We start from the raw sequence: 15866 nt of genomic DNA, 5'->3' as shown, positions 1-15866 counted from the left end.
GAGTCTCCTCTGAGAGCAGGAGGAGTTAGAGGAAGATGTGACTAATTCTGAAGACATCACTGCTTTTGTCTCTATTAAAAGGTTCTGTTGGTGCCACAAACATGAACGAGCACAGCTCTCGCTCGCATGCCATCTTCACTATCACCATTGAGTGCAGTGAGAAGGGAGTCGATGGGAACATGCACGTGCGCATGGGGAAGCTGCACCTCGTTGACCTTGCTGTGAGTAGGACCAGCCAGGTCTTTGGCAAGACATTTGGTTTGTGGTGTTGAGTTTTTTCCAGAGGGTTGTGGCCATGTTGTTCATCACTTGCAGGTTCCTTCCCTCAGTGTTACACTTTGAGCCAATGTAATTGTGCTGGTAAAACATGGCTTTAGACCAAGATTTATACTGAGGTACCTTTCCTTGGGGAAGATGCAGAAAAAGTGAGACTAAAGGCATTCAACTTAACTTATTTACATGCATTAACTTATTTACATGATGTGTATATAAGATGCTCTATGAAACTCTTTAAAAATTGCAGTGTTGCTGTTCTCTCTTGTTCTGCTGATTGGAAGGGCTGTAGATGGCGATTGGCAGCTCCAGCTGGGGTGCCTTTTAGTTGCCGACTGACTTCCCATAACATTTTTGTTCATGGGGAGGAAAGTCTCAGCTTTGTCAGCTGCATTGCTTTGAGCAATCCAGAATTTGCTAGCACTGAAGGTTTCTGTTTAAGACCTGTTTGACTTGTCTCTCTAACAATGTGTGAGATACTTAGCCAGGTTCTCTAATGATGGATGAGGTGGTTAGTGGCATGGCTGCTAGCAAGATTTCAGGTGTAGCTGATTCTGTTTGCAGGGAGGAGATGTATTAGAGGATCTGTTTTAACTCCTGCTTCATGTTCCCTTTGCAGGGTTCTGAAAGACAGACAAAAACTGGAGCCACAGGGCAGAGACTGAAGGAAGCCACTAAGATCAATCTCTCTCTCTCCACACTGGGCAATGTTATCTCTGCACTGGTGGACGGCAAGAGCACTCATGTGCCCTACCGTAACTCCAAACTCACACGGCTGCTGCAGGACTCCCTGGGGGGCAATTCCAAAACCATGATGGTAAGCTAAGAGATGCCCTTTCCAGTGCCAGCTATTGGGCTGCTTTTTTGCAGGGATGGCATAGTGACTTGAACAGCGTGGCATGTACCTCTCTAATCCTGAGTTTAGGATTTGCAGGTTAGAGAACCTTCTTTGTGCATCTCTTTCCATCTTTTCTCTTTGCCTCTGTATGGATGAGGTTCTAAACACAGTACACATATACATACATGCATGAGATCAAACAGAACCTGTGCTTGAGTAGTCAAGAGTGGCTTCAGTGTACAAGCAGCTAGAAAGCTTGGGAAAGAGTAGCAGTGCCAGACTGTCAGAGCTGGGGGTGGGTTCCTGCAGTACCTTGTGCTGGGCTCTGATACTGTCCTCCAGTAACTTGGTCTCCATGTGTTGCAGTGTGCAAACATTGGACCAGCAGACTACAACTATGATGAAACCATCAGCACTCTCAGGTATGCAAACAGAGCCAAGAACATAAAGAACAAGGCCAGGATTAATGAGGATCCCAAGGATGCTATGCTCCGCCAGTTCCAAAAAGAAATTGAAGAGCTTAAGAAAAAACTGGAAGAAGGTGAGACTCTCCTTTCCCCTTGTGTTCCTCTCTGCACAGTTCCATTTGAATTCGATTGTTCTGTTTGAATGGGAACATTCTTTGCTACTTGAATTATCACGCGAGGTTGGCCGCTGGTGCAGGTCCGTGTCCTGGTTTTTTATGCTGAGCTGGATGCCAGGAGAGGTGTGTCTAAGGCTGCTTGTGGGGGCCTGGCTTTCCCACTAGGTGGCACTTGGCACTAGGGTGAGTGGTGGCCTCCAGGCTGGCAGTTTCCTTGGGTTTCCGTAGCAAGCACGAAGGCTCTGGACACGGCTGACATGGTACAGGGAAATAAACTGGACTGTAACAAAAGGTCACACTTTTTCTCTGATTGGGGAGGAGGGATGCATTTATCAGGGGGAAGAATGAACCAAATTTGTGGAGCTGGAACTGGGGTTTCAAACACTGTAGAGCAACAAGAAGCTTCTTTAAGCCATGTAACTTCATAGCCTTGTGTCACTTTTAGTCCATCAACATGGAGCGACCCTGGTAGAGAGATGCTTGCTAAACAGTGACCTTGTCACAACATCTCTCTCCAGAGATACAGCACAGAACAGCTGTAGCAGTAATTCCAACATGACTTGCTGTTTGGTGTCTGCCCCATTCAGGAGAAGCAGGAAATGGTCAGTAATGCTTCTTTTTCTTTCATCTGAGATAGAAGTGTGAGGTGGAAGAGAAGGTATGGTAGAATCCTGCTAGGAAAACTTTGTCACTTCAGCTGTGCAAAGATGCTTTTTTTTTCCATAGAAAGCAGCCTCTTGAGCTTTAATATGTACACACTGACATCACAGCATTCAGTTACTTATCTTGATTGTCCTTAAGTTTCCTGAGCCATGGCAAGCTGTCTGCCTGCTTAACAGTTAAGGACTTCTGCAGGTGCTTGTCAGCTGATGTCAGGCACTGCTGTGTTTGGACAAATGCTGCTGTCCCAGTAACAAGCTGATAGGAGGCGAAGGAAAGCTTTTGATAAAAGCACACTCTTCTCTTCTAGGGGAAGAGATCTCTGGTTCTGAAACCAGTGATTCTGAAGAGGAGGATGAAGATGGGGAGATTGGAGAGGAGAAGCGGAAGAAGCGGCGGGGTAAGGCAGTAGAGATTCCTGTCAGTGCCACTAGTCTCCTCTTATCCACGAGCTGGCGTAGGAAGTGTAGCCAGAGCCAGGCAGGGACAAGAGGAGTTGTAGAGCTGCCCTATGCCGCTGCAATTATCATGCCTCTCCTAGAAACTAAGCCCTTTGGTGCCGTCTCCGTGGATGGACAGCTCCAAACCTGTGTCGTACCTGCTTCCACTCGGGTAGCTGTGCTTATGGTGATATCCTCCTTTGTGGTGGCTCCCTGAGTGCCGCAAGGTGGCTGCATATGGCTTGTGACTGGTGATGTGGAACTTCCCCTGCTCACAGAGGTGGGAGGAAGAAGACGCCAAAGATTGTTTGTAGGCAGATGTGGTTTTTATAGCCATGGGTATGATTGGAGGGGAATTTTGGCTGTGGTTTAGGCAAAGGATTCATCTGTCTTATGGATCTTCAGTAACTGACTCTTCTGGTGTCCTATTTTATACTGATAGAGGGAAAAGTGACGTTTGGGTGTCTTTGTGCTAGCTGAAAAGCTTAATGGGAGCTGCACGTAATTTTTTTGGGAGCAGTCTGCAAATCCCATGGTGAAGTTTCCTTGGTCCCACATCAGTGTTCAACTGCTGTGTATCATCTAAACTCCAGGAGATGTTGCTGAACGTGGAACTGCAGGTCACTGTGTACCATGAGATGCTGTGGCTTCTTGGGAGCTTGCTGTTCTCCTAGAACCCTGCTAGTAATTCCTTATGTATAGTAGAGAAATCAAGCCCAGTGGTACATCCCAACTTCCAGCTTCTCTAGTAAACTTATTTTGACATTCAAATTGCCTTCCTGAAGCACCCACATCTGTTGAAAAGAATTCCTGTTAAAGCATTCCTGCTTTTAGGTGTACTCTCTTCATTTTGGTGTCTGTCCAAGTAGTCATAAATGACTTTGCTATGCCTTTGGTGATTGTTGTAACAGCTTCATTTTTCACTTTTTGGTTATTTCTAGAAGTGGAAAGCTTGACCACTGTCTCCAAATGTCCTGCCCAGATCTCCTCCCAAGAGGAGGTCACCTTCAAAGTGCTGCTTGGAAGGAGTAGAGGGCGAATAACTGACTTACTCAACTCCCAAACAAACTATTGTAGTTAAGTTCCCTAAGGGAGCTGCTTCACGGGAATACACACTGACTCTCCCTGTGTAAGCTGTTTCTGCCTTTCAGAGTGAGAAGTGCACCTTGCCATGTGCGTCAGACTGGAAAGGCTTCCTTGTCACTGAATCCTCTGCTATGGCAGATATCCACAGCCTTCTCCACTATGATTTGGTGTTCTCTGCTGTTGTTGCTTGAAACGGAAGCTGCCTTGGCATGTTGTTTTAAGCTGTAGTCTGGTTAAGATGGGTTTTAACTGCAATGTATTTCTGAGCATGCAGTCTTGTGCTGGGAAATGGTGGCTTTGCAAACTGAGTCTGGGGGGGATCCTAGCAAATCCTTCCTGATGGGAACTTGTGCTTTTTTGAACTAGGTTGCTGGCTCTTCTGGGTTTCTTTCCTTTAGAACTAACTTCCCATCTGCATGTTTCTTCCTCTCTGGGTTTTTCTGTGGGACGCATTTCTGTTTTCCAGGCAGTAGCAGCAGCAGTAGTTCAGACTCCACATGCTCTGTCATAGAGAAACCTCTGGATAAGTCCTTCACTAGTGAGTGGGAGCTCTTAAGTCCTTTAAGCTTTGGCCTTTCCATAATCTGCACACTCCATTTTGCAATGTTGCACTCTTCCCCGCTTTGTCTGTTGGAAAGATAAACCTCAAGCTGTAACTCTGCTAAAGCATGCCTTTCCTTTGCTGCTTCCATGCTTGAAACAGTTAATCATTGTGTACGTTGTTAACCAGATATGTGAGACAATAGGAGACAATGCAGTAGGCTGCTTGAGCAAGATTTAAAGATAATTGAGAAATAATAGGTTAAAAAATCCAGTTTGCAACCTGTGTTAAATGTGCCTTCTAAAATACAGGGGAAAAGACGGAGATAACTTCTAATGGGAATTGCTACAATATGAGTTCATGAAGAGGATAGCTAGGCATGTATTCTGTGTTATATTGGGCTCTGCCTTCTCAAAATTAGTTTTGGAGAAAACAGCATGGGGTTTATACTTGCAGAGAAGATGTGGCAATGCTTGGTTGATCGGCTTTATTTTTGCAGATACTTTAAAAAATATCCTAGTTGGTTGGGGTTTAAGTGCCCCATGATACTAAGTTCTTGATCTCTGGGGGACTTAGTTCAGAGGAACAGGAGATCCAGATTTTGATCTAGCAGTGAATAAAGTCTGGGCTGCTCCTGGTCAGAGAGGTTGCTGTGCCTGTAGAAACCCTACAATCAATGAGGACTGAGGAAACAAATCACATCTTGGGACTTGGCTTGTGGGGACTTCACCCACTGTTGTTGTTATCCTGGATAGAAGCACTCCACTCTTCTCCCCTATGTGGAGAGACCCTGGAAAGTATTGCTGTATAGTTCACTCACTTTTACACTAGTGATGTTAGTGTAAAGCCTCAGCTCAGAGAAGGGTACTAGCAGGTTTGGAAGGAACACAACCCAGGGGAGACCTTTTGTGGGTCATATCACTGTAGCCTGGGAATTCGATTGCTTCAATCCTGCTCCTTTAAAGCTTGCTTGCAACCTCAGTGTTTTGTTTGGATGAGGACAGTTAATAGCAAACTGCTGATGTGTCAGCAGTCCATCTCCTGCAGGTTTGGAGACAGCTCTGTTGGGGAAGTTGTGCTGGGCTTTTGGCAACTGGGATAAGTGTAGCTTTTTGTGGTTTGGGATATTAACTGTCCTCTAGTGTGACCTTTCTGCATGTGGTGTCTTTCATTATCCCTTTCCTGTCCTGCCTTTTTTGATGCACTTTCTTGAATAACCAAAAATGGCTCTATACCTCTATGGAAGCACCAGTTACTGCAAATTAACTAACTAATCCCATGTGTAATTAAATGGAAAAATCTTGTGTTGAGACTCTGTGTGCAACTGTATTGTACCTTGCTAAGAATTGGCTTGGAAATCTTGGTTAAAACATGTATTCTGTATGCTAGTATTTTACAGGTAATATAACAGAATTGGCTCTCTTGAGTGTGGGGAGCATTAAGTTTGTTAATTGAAGGAGAAATCCACCCCCTTTAACTGTTTCTTAGGGCATGATCCTTGCGGCAGGCTCCTAATGTTGTGTTTAGATCCAGCATTGCATTGAATGGGCAGAAGAATGCAAGAGTGAGCTGAAGATTATCCTGGATTTGCAAAGCAGTCAGAAGTACAGACACATTCTCTGCTTTAGCATAACATAATGTATTAGTCTTTGCTCTAATGGAGGGGTTTTTAGTTACGATTATCTCGTATTTTCTACCCTAGAAACATGAATATAAAATTTGATGTTTGTTCTGGTGCTGATGATCTTTGTCCAAAATGATCAAAGCAATAACATTTTCTCTCCTCTTTTTATGTGTTTGCTGCCTCTCTGCGATTTGCTTTCTACTTCCTCTTAATACAAGATCAAGCAGGTTGGTGTAATTGATTTTCACCTCCTTACAATTGCAAAGCTTGTGACAGGATCTTACAACTTGCTTCACTTCACCTTTTTCTCCTAAACTGAAAATATATAGGGCTATGTCCTAATAGTAAGAAGCCTTTATCTGGCTTATCTCATATGATGAGCTCTGTATAGCACTTCCAGAAAGCTTCTTACTCAAAGACTAATTAGTGAGAGATTTTTGCACCACAAGCCCAGAAAGAAGTGCTCATTATCTGATTCTGAAGTTTAGCAGATGGCAATGAAGATGTTGTTTGCTGTACTGGTGAAGTCCTTGCCTTGCAACAAAACTAATGAAAGCTCTTGTGCACCTGAAGAAATATATATGCAGATGTGAAAATATGTGCATGCATGTTTACATATGCAGTACACTTCGTTGGAGTGTGTATGTGTATAATGTATATATGTATATAAATAAAATATATGTATATAAATGAAGGTGAATATCTTGCAGACTGGAGGAAGAAAAGCATTTTATTGAACAGCTTCCTTGAGCGTGTTCTGACCATGTGCATTATGTCACTATTGGAAAACTGTCAGGTCGCAGTCAGTGGCTCCTGTTAGTTTCAAGTACAGCTGAATTCTGCAGGGTGAGGTTTTTTCATGTCTGTAGAAAAGCAAAGAGGGAAAATGATGGATTCTCTTGTGAATAAGGGATATTTAGGACTTGTGGATTTGAGGAAATGCATTCTCATTCAACATAACCCCCCAGGATCTCTATGTTCACCTGCTTTGGGCACTCCTAAGATTGCAGTGAAAGTTGGCTCAAGACTTGCAGAGTGGCTTTCAAGAGCAGCAGCCTCACACTTTGTTTCAAATTTGGGGTGTTTGAGACCAACCCTTGAGGTTAGTAGGTTCATTGAGTTGCTCTGGCCACTCCCTTTGTAGCCCTCCATGACATGGACCTGGTTCTGTTGTAAAGACAGCTGATTAAGCCAGAGCAAGCCTTGGTACTTTCGAATCTGTGGGTAGTCACTGTTACATAGACCAAATATTATCAAGAAGTTTCTTCAGTTGCCTAGTTTTCATACGGCTGTTCTGAATTTCTCTATTTTCGTAGTAGTATGTTCTTAAAAATATATGTATGCTCCCTTTGGAACAGGTAAGCCTGTAAGGAGGGCAGTGAATGAGGGGGAATGGTGGAGATGCTAATCTGAAATTTGAGTATGTAACTCTTGGTAGCTGAGCTCTTGTAGCTGTAGGTTGAGGCAGTCTTCTGTTTTCCTTCTTCTGGCCTGATCTGCATTGTTAGAATGTCGGAGTTTCCATTTTGGGCTTCTCTTTAAGCAGTGTTCCTTCTCCAGGTGTTCCGCATATGTTTTGTATCTTGGGGGCATTAGGTTCCAGTGTTAGTTACACAGCATGACTGCTCTGTAGGAGCTGGTGACAACTGGTCAAATGTTAAAATGGGATTTGAAGGACTGAGTTTTGTCCGTTTTGAAGCTGATACCTAACGAAATTTTTGTTAAATGCAAGTATTGAGTCTGAACTTGGAAAAAATACTATGATACAGAGGTTGTTTTACTTTGTAGTGAAATAATTTGTTTTCCCTATGTTTTTCAAAGGCAAAAAGAAAGTTTCCCCTGATAAGATGGTAGAGATGCAAGCAAAGATTGAAGAGGAGAGAAAAGCTCTTGAAACTAAGCTTGATATGGAAGAAGAAGAAAGAAATAAAGCCAGAGCTGAACTGGAGAAGAGAGAAAAAGACTTGCTCAAAGCTCAGTGAGTACCATGCTCTGAGAAGTTTGTATGGTCATGTGGGTTGTTCCTTCCTTAATCATATGAATATCTGGAGATACATGGTAAGGTGCCTGTCAAACTTTGTAGAAAGTGAACACGAGCCCTTGCTGTTTTCAAGGTGAAAGAGGAGCTTATTCTGCTTTGAGAGCTTAGAGTATATGGAAAAGACAAACTTATCCTTTTGCCACTTCTTTTCTTAACTTTACTTAGTTGTGCAAGATAGCCTAGAAACAAATTAATCTCCCAAGACCTGTGAGGAGCAGCAGTACTGTTCTGTGACAGGCCGGGTTTCCTGCAGTACAGCCACAAGCATGTCATTTTGGGTGTAGGGGTGCTTCATTCTGAAGCCAAAAAGCTGCTGAGGTTGCACTACCCTATGCAAATAGACTGCTCCAGCAGCAGCCAGCATTCCTGGTTTGCACCTCAGCTGCACTGCTTTGATCTTTGTTCACTCCCCTCTTATTTCAGCAGCTGCCTCTGGACATTGCTGTGCTGACAGGGCCCTTTGGGGCAGAGGGTGCCTTGAGTTGCCTGGTGATACCACTGGGTGCTTGCAGCCCCTCACAGAGGTGACTCGCAGCAGGAGTCACTTCTCTGCTGACCTGGTTTTGCTTGAGAGAAAGTGGTGGGAGCTGGAGCTTGGGGAACTTGCTGCTCTCACTTGCACTGCCTCACCGCCACTTAAACCCTCATCAGCAAGACAAGTTTTTCCAGCCCTGTGAGTGGTGTCTGGGCTATAAAACCGAGCTGGACCTGCTGCCTGCTGAGCACGGTAGGATATGAAGTCTCACACCTACCTGTCTGTCTAGGCAAGAGCACCAGTCCCTGTTGGAGAAACTGTCTGCATTAGAGAAAAAGGTGATTGTGGGAGGAGTGGACTTGCTGGCAAAAGCAGAGGAGCAAGAGAAGCTTCTAGAAGAATCAAACATGGAACTGGAAGAACGAAGGAAGAGAGCAGAGCAGCTTCGCAAGGAGCTTGAGGAGAAGGAGGTGGGGTTATCTACTGTGCCTGTCTGCAAACAGCAATGGCGTGACATACCAGGATGTGTTACCCAGGTGTGGCTCTGCTCTGGAAGCACTGCAGAAGCCAACCCCTCCACAGGTCACTCATTGGCTGTGCAACCCCTGCAGGTCTGAGCCAGCCTGGCTCAGCCAAGGCTCTGTGTTCTTGGCAAATGCTTTGTTTGTTCAAGTAGTTTTTCCTCTTGCTCATACTATTGCAGAGAGTTTCTGTGATTTAGTGTGTGTGTATCTGTGCTAAATGTTGTCCACAGCAAGAACGCTTGGACATCGAAGAGAAGTACACCAACCTCCAGGAGGAAGCACAGGGGAAAACCAAAAAGCTGAAGAAAGTTTGGACCATGCTTATGGCTGCAAAGTCAGAGGTTAGTGTCTAAAGTCCTCAGCCAGTGATCCTGGGAGGTACTAGAGTTGGGAAGGATAAGCCATCGGCTTTGCAGTGCTAGAAAAAGTGCCGTATGTTTAGGAATGTCTTCCTGTGCTGTCCATTTGGCTCACATAATTCAAAAATACCTAAGTCTGGAGTTGGAGCTTTAGAACAGCATGTTATAGAGCTTTTCCTGAGGCTAGGCTGACAAGGGTTATGTGTGAGACCCTGAGATATGTAGAAATTCAAGGAAAAACACTGGTTAATTTTGAAATAAAATGCAAGTTGCTTGCTGGCAGCCCCATGTTCTGCTTCGCTGCAGCTCAAAGGCTTCTCTGCTCTGAGCTGCCTGTTCTTTGTGACCGATGCCCTTGTTACCTCATCCTCAGTCACTGGATGATTGTGTCCTTTGGCTGGTTGCTGGAGTTCCTGTTTCACAAAAAATGCATTTAGTCGTTGGGATCAGAGATTTTCCTCAAAACTGTGCCAGGGGTATAACTTGTCTCATGCTCATCATCTAGTCTTAGCTGAAGCAGCTTGGATTGGCAGAAGGCCAGTTTTGGGTTTATGAAACTGAGAACTTAATGCTATTTTCAGCAATCTCTGAGTTGGAATGTTTCAGAGGGTTTATTCTTCAGAGATAAATATTCTGGTACTAATAACCAGAGTTTGCTTTTGTTTTCCAAAAACCTCATACAGACATAAGACTGTTCTCTTTAGGCTTTTAACCATGTCTTAAGCTGACTCTGATGCCTCTCAAATGCATGGTTTGTTTTCAGATGGCAGATCTACAACAAGAGCATCAGAGAGAGATTGAAGGGCTGCTGGAGAACATTCGGCAGCTGAGCAGGGAGCTCCGTCTTCAGATTCTCATTATAGACAACTTCATTCCTCAGGACTACCAGGTGAAGGCAAAGCACCTAAGCCTGGGGCAGGGGTTGTGCTGTGCTAATCTCCGTTCTCTTGCAGCTTATTTTTGTAAAGGCTTATAAAAATAAGAAAATAACATTCACCATATAGTTAACTGGTATGTTTGCTGTGTGCCCATGCAGTGGGTCTGTTCAAAATCTTTCTCTTTTTTTCCACTAGCTTGAAGTTGTGCTTGCTAATGTCTGAAATTAACACGAAGACTGGATTTTTGGATCTTTGACCTTCTCTGTGACTCCAGTATTCAGAAAATTCATGATGAGCTTAAATATAATGCACACTATTTAATGGGAAAATTAAGGGAAATTCTTTTTATCGTTACCATTCTCCATATTATAGTGTTTGTTTACTGCTGTCCTGATGGTGTTGGCATAATCGGAACCTCATGCTTTAGGGGGCTCTCCAGTACATACAATTTGGGAGTAGTATTTTCTCTTCTGTAGTCTTCAGAGTATAAATAGGGGGTTTTTTTGCACAGGATATAGCTGTCCTGATAGGAGCAACTTGGAATGGATCAAGACTGTTCTTACGCAGCTTGTCCAGGCCTTAGGATGTATTTTCTGGAAAGTGCAGCTGGAGGGGGTAGATTGTGCAAGTCTAACACTTACTGTCCTGACTTCTTTGTAGGAAATGATTGAGAACTACGTTCACTGGAATGAAGACATAGGAGAATGGCAGCTGGTAAGAATGGCTGCCTGGCTTGTGTACAAGCTAATGTTAGCATGAGTTTCTGAGGGGTTTAATTGAGCCCAGGAAGAAACTGGTGAAGCTGTAGTCAGTTTTACTGTGCACAGTAGACTTTACTAACAGATCTTTCTTTCTGCTTACAGAAATGTGTTGCATATACAGGAAACAATATGAGGAAACAGACACCTGTTCTGGATAAAAAAGAGAAAGATGTGAGTGACTATTGAATTGATGTATTGAACTGTACAGGCCCAAGTCCTGCATGAGACTACCACTCTATTTAGAGCCAAACTGTCCAATTTCAATTTTCTTTTCTTTTGAAGAAATGAGTCTTTATAGCGTCATGAAAGCACCGTTGATCAGTGTATAAAATTATTCTGATGATTTTATCTTACGGGTTTTTCTGGTGTTTTTCTAGCCCTTTGAAGTGGACCTTTCCCATGTTTACTTAGCTTACACTGAAGAAAGCTTGAGGCAATCTCTGATGAAGCTGGAGAGGCCAAGGACTTCAAAAGGCAGATCCAGGCCCAAGACGGGTAGAAGGTGAAGAACTCTGGGGTATCTGTATGCAATGAGGGATTTACCCAAGGGAAGGTTTAAGTTTGTGTATGCAAACTTACCACAAGTCTTCAAATATTAGCTTAATGAGAAGCCAGAGGACAAAAATTTTGCATGGTGTAGTTCGGTATTGCCGAACAGGTGTGACAGAACCAGGCTGAGATCTCTTTAGTGCAGTAAATCTTGTCCAGAAAGACTTGTCTGGGGATTTTTCTGATGTTCTTTTGCTGCATTCTCCTCTTCCAGCTCCTTGCTTTATTTTGCTGCATTCCATGGTTCAGTTTGACACAGTACACTCATACCGATGGAGAGGAGAGGGCTGTTGGAGGAGATTTCAGCATGTGCTTCCTTATGCTTTTTGTTTGGCTGGTTTTGCTTATGGAGAAGTCATGTCATGTAGTTTTGATTTGAAATGTGGCTGGTCCCTGTCTTTCCTAGACAGCATAATGATGTGTGTGTGGTGTTGTTTTTCCCTTTCCTTTCTGCTCTCCAAACAGAAAACGTTCGGCCAAGCCAGGAGCTGTCATTGACTCCCTGCTGCAGTAGTGTGACCTGGTCAGAATTGCTGTAAAAATCAGTGAGTGTATAAGGTTTGGCCAAAATACAGAATTCAAGAGATGGCACAGTTTGATATGGTTGTAATTTTTTGTTTAAAAAAAAGTATTTTTCCTTAGTTGCCTGTATATTGTATGTTATATTAACATAATATTAAACTAGTGTGTTGAATGTGTTGTGCAGGGAAACTTGTTGGTAATCCTTGTTGAAATGTATAGAAAATAAGGGTTCTAGATGTGTGTGTAAGTGCTAGACGTGTTAGTTCAAAACAGTTAATGAAATCCTAAAATTAAGGCTGGTAAATCTGACTTATGCCCTGCTTTGCACATAACTGGCAGCTTTCACTGTTGTCCTCTGTTGCACTGATCTGTATTTGAATGTCGTTGCTGCAAACCTTTAAGAGCATCAAATCTTTTTATTTAATATTCCTCACTGTGGCTGTTAACCTGATCGTGTTGTGTGTCAAATACACAGTCCTTTTCCCTTTTTGCTGGCTTGCTGTACAGAGAAAGTAGCTGGTTAGGAAAAGAACCACAAAAGACTGAGGTGTCTGAAAAGGGGGACCATGCTCTATTTAAGTGCAGCAGAAATCAAGGGTGCCTAATAGTCCTTTTATTTTTATCAGTTTGTTTGTGATTTGCTGGCACTGTGGAAAATGAGACCTTGGATATGAAGGCAAAAGAGTGCTTTTTTTCCTTCTTTTAAGGCTGTGTTACTTTGGCTGCTTTTTATGCTTCAGGGCTGGAATTTGTGTGTGAGTAGTTTTGTAATCTGAACAGCAGAAATGATGTAAGGAGGATGCTGTAACACCAGGACCTGATGTTACAGGGGCTGTAAGCGCTATGGCTCCATTTCCTCATCCCTGGCTATAAGAAACTGGGCCACTGCTCTACACTGAGGATGAATTTGACTCTCCTTTAGTAAAACAGAATGAATTGCTCAATTTTCCTGGACCAATATCCCCTGACATAACTGGTGCTGTCTGTGTTCCTGTGTAGACTGTGTGCATCTCTGGCTATGCAGAGGAAAAAAATTCTGGTCTCTGATAATAACCATTTATTTGTGATGGCTGCTCTTTTTATTTTATATTTATGCTGCTAATAGACACTTTAATATGTTGCTTTTGTGTCACAGAGAAAATGCACCTCCTTCAGACTGTGTGTGTTTTTTAACACATCACATCAGCTGTGGGTATATAGGCAGTTCCTGTGCCAGGGTGGGGGGATAAGCTGTCACCTCCTTGACATCTTAGTGTCACCTGGAGGATTGAAAGCTGTGATTACTGACAGGAGAAATGGAGTTCTTCGGTGTGGCAGAAAACAAGTCAGCTCCTCAGGTGTCTTGAGTCCTTGCTAGTAGCCACATCTGCTTTTACCAGAATATTTCTGTGAAGTACTTAGAGAAGTTAAATGCCCTTTCTTCCCGTCATGATGGTTATATGGAGGTACCTTGGGGTCTGTGACAGGGTCTGTAATAGTTAAAACTGGTCTTGTAAGGACATATTTTGCTCTGAAGGATATATTCAGTGCTATTCTAAACAAGTTGTAAGCTTTTTCCTGGTGTTTTTAAAGTTTTTTTCAGGCTCATGGAAGAACATGCTGCCCTCTCTATTGGGAGTGTCACCTAATTCATACAACACACAGATGCAAACACTGGCTTTTGTTTTTTCTAGGCTAGCATGTAGGGGCAAAAGCTCAGAAACTTTCTTGATTGAAGCTGTAGTTGGTTTTGCTTGTGGAGAGGTGACCTTATTTAGAATATGCTTTAACAGAGTTGGATTATCTCTTATTACATACCTCTCATCAAAAAATCCAGACTGAAAATGGCTTAAATGCTACTTAAAGTCTTTCAGTTTCAAGTCCAAGCAGATAGATGCACAGCTGTGGCCTGTACTAGTTCTCAGAACCAGGGATAACTCCTGTTTCCTTTTTGTGTTACATCTTGTGCTAACATTTATTGAATTATATGTTTTTAAGGGAGTTAAACCAGAACTGTGCTTTCAAAAAGACGATTAAAAATACTTTTACCTGACAGGTATCAGTTGCTTCAAGATACCACTGTGAACCATGGCACTCCATTTAAAAAAATTAAATGTTTAAAATACTTAAAACTTAAAGGCATATGCTTTACAATTAATATAACAGTCCTGCTGCTGAAAACGTTAGTACTCTGCATGTTTAAGTGAGCCTTGGAGCAGGGAAAACTATAACGAATTGCTTGCACACCTTTAATTGGCAGATTGGAGAAACTGGTTATCTCCTGTTACAGAGGCTTGGAGGACGAATTATCTGCTCTATAAGAGGACTTTATTTAATGTGGAACGCTCTCATGGTCATGTGCCCTATCAATTTGGCTCACCTGTTAACTGGTGTGTTTTGTTGAAGTTCTGGGAAGTTTCTTGTAAAACCAGGGAGTCTGGCTTGTAGATTTACCACATGGGCCCTCTCTAAACCCCTGCCAATCTGTGAATGTCTAATGGGCCCATAATGTGTTTTAATAAGGAAAGGATTTTATTTATACAGACTTTTAAGAGCTTAATACAGCCTTTCTCATTGCAGGTCAGTATGTGCTCTAGTATTTATCAAAACTCATATTACGTAACATACACTGTGTGTGCTCATCTTTGCATTTTACTACCAGAAGATTCTCCTCATTCCAGAACATTGATCTTAACAGTGAGATTTTTGCTTTATGTTGTTTAATGTTGTGTAAATCAATTATTTCATATTTAACTTATTCCTAATCCTTTAAGAGGAGGGGAAATGGTCCTTAGTGCCTTTCACTGACTACACTGTCTGCACATGTCCAGCTTTCACCTTTCTCTACACTTCTGCTTAGCCAGGCCTGTATAGAGGGAAGAACTTCTGGTCTGTTTGTATAATTTGCCTTCCAATTAATTGTTTTTTTTAACTCTGTTTATTTCTTACTATTCCTTGTTTTATTAAAAGTTAATTCATTTTACTGTATATATCAATATTGTGTCCCTGGAGCATGTTCAGACCATGAAATAAAATTCTTGATTCCTAATTCCACCCTGTACGCGTGTGTCTTGGGGTGATTTTATGATGATACTTAATTCCCTAATCATCTGCTTTATGCCCAGAAATGTCTGCTGTATCTTTAAGATGAACCAGGGGGCGGGGCCGGAGCCCGGGAACTCCGGGCGCGGGCTCTCTTCAATCTCTGTCCCTCCGGCGTGGTCGGCGGCCAAGCGGATTGTTACTTCGTTGCCTTTGCTGTTTAATTTTCGCCAATTTAGACAAGAAGCTTCTGGGGGTTTTGGCTTTTTTTCCTTCCCCCGGCCTGGAGGCTTTTCACCGGCAAATCCTTTCGGCGGCTTTCTGTTTTAGTTTTTATTTTTCCTGGAACTGTCTCGGTTCGTTTTTTTCTTCGGCCCAAGGAGCCTGCGGGGGGCAGCCGCGGCCGGTCTGAACCCCGGAAAGACCAAGCCAGCGAGAGAAGGGACGTTCAACTCCACCAGGTTCACCTGCTGTGAAGAGAAGATCCACGCCAGAAATCCAACAGATTCCCAGCTGCGGCGTGGACTCTTTCTCCTCCCTTCCCTTAGACAAAGAAGCGCAGCCGCCATCTTTGCCTCACAGCCACGGGGCGAGGTGGGGGTGCGGTGTTAAAGTTCAATTTCTTTTGTTCCTGTGCTTTGCGGGTATCTTGCTTTGTTAAATAAACAGTTTTACTTTTTTTTCACTTTCA

At 43.1% G+C, this 15866-nt stretch overlaps 1 protein-coding gene across 4 annotated transcripts in view; it reads left to right on the top strand.

Moving 5' to 3' along the window:
* The window catches only part of KIF3A (kinesin family member 3A), a 22653-nt gene extending 6787 nt beyond the window's left edge, over positions 1-15866 (top strand). For 2 of the 4 annotated variants that reach the window (XM_048319771.1, XM_048319768.1), the window contains exons 6-19: positions 82-221; positions 893-1090; positions 1478-1652; positions 2665-2754; positions 4347-4418; positions 6264-6272; positions 7867-8023; positions 8851-9031; positions 9316-9426; positions 10208-10333; positions 10983-11036; positions 11186-11254; positions 11461-11585; positions 12098-15866. In XM_048319771.1, coding sequence (XP_048175728.1) covers positions 82-221; positions 893-1090; positions 1478-1652; positions 2665-2754; positions 4347-4418; positions 6264-6272; positions 7867-8023; positions 8851-9031; positions 9316-9426; positions 10208-10333; positions 10983-11036; positions 11186-11254; positions 11461-11585; positions 12098-12146 — 1556 coding nt within the window. In that variant the 3' untranslated portion in view covers positions 12147-15866. The remainder of the gene's footprint in view (positions 1-81; positions 222-892; positions 1091-1477; positions 1653-2664; positions 2755-4346; positions 4419-6263; positions 6273-7866; positions 8024-8850; positions 9032-9315; positions 9427-10207; positions 10334-10982; positions 11037-11185; positions 11255-11460; positions 11586-12097) is intronic. The other 2 variants (XM_048319769.1, XM_048319770.1) reach the window with 2 other exon arrangements.

The sequence above is a fragment of the Corvus hawaiiensis genome, chromosome 15 (genome assembly GCF_020740725.1).
Source record: "Corvus hawaiiensis isolate bCorHaw1 chromosome 15, bCorHaw1.pri.cur, whole genome shotgun sequence".
Lineage (NCBI taxonomy): Eukaryota > Metazoa > Chordata > Aves > Passeriformes > Corvidae > Corvus > Corvus hawaiiensis.
The sequence above is the reverse complement of the archived record's forward strand: the minus strand, read 5'-3'. Positions and strand labels throughout refer to the sequence as shown.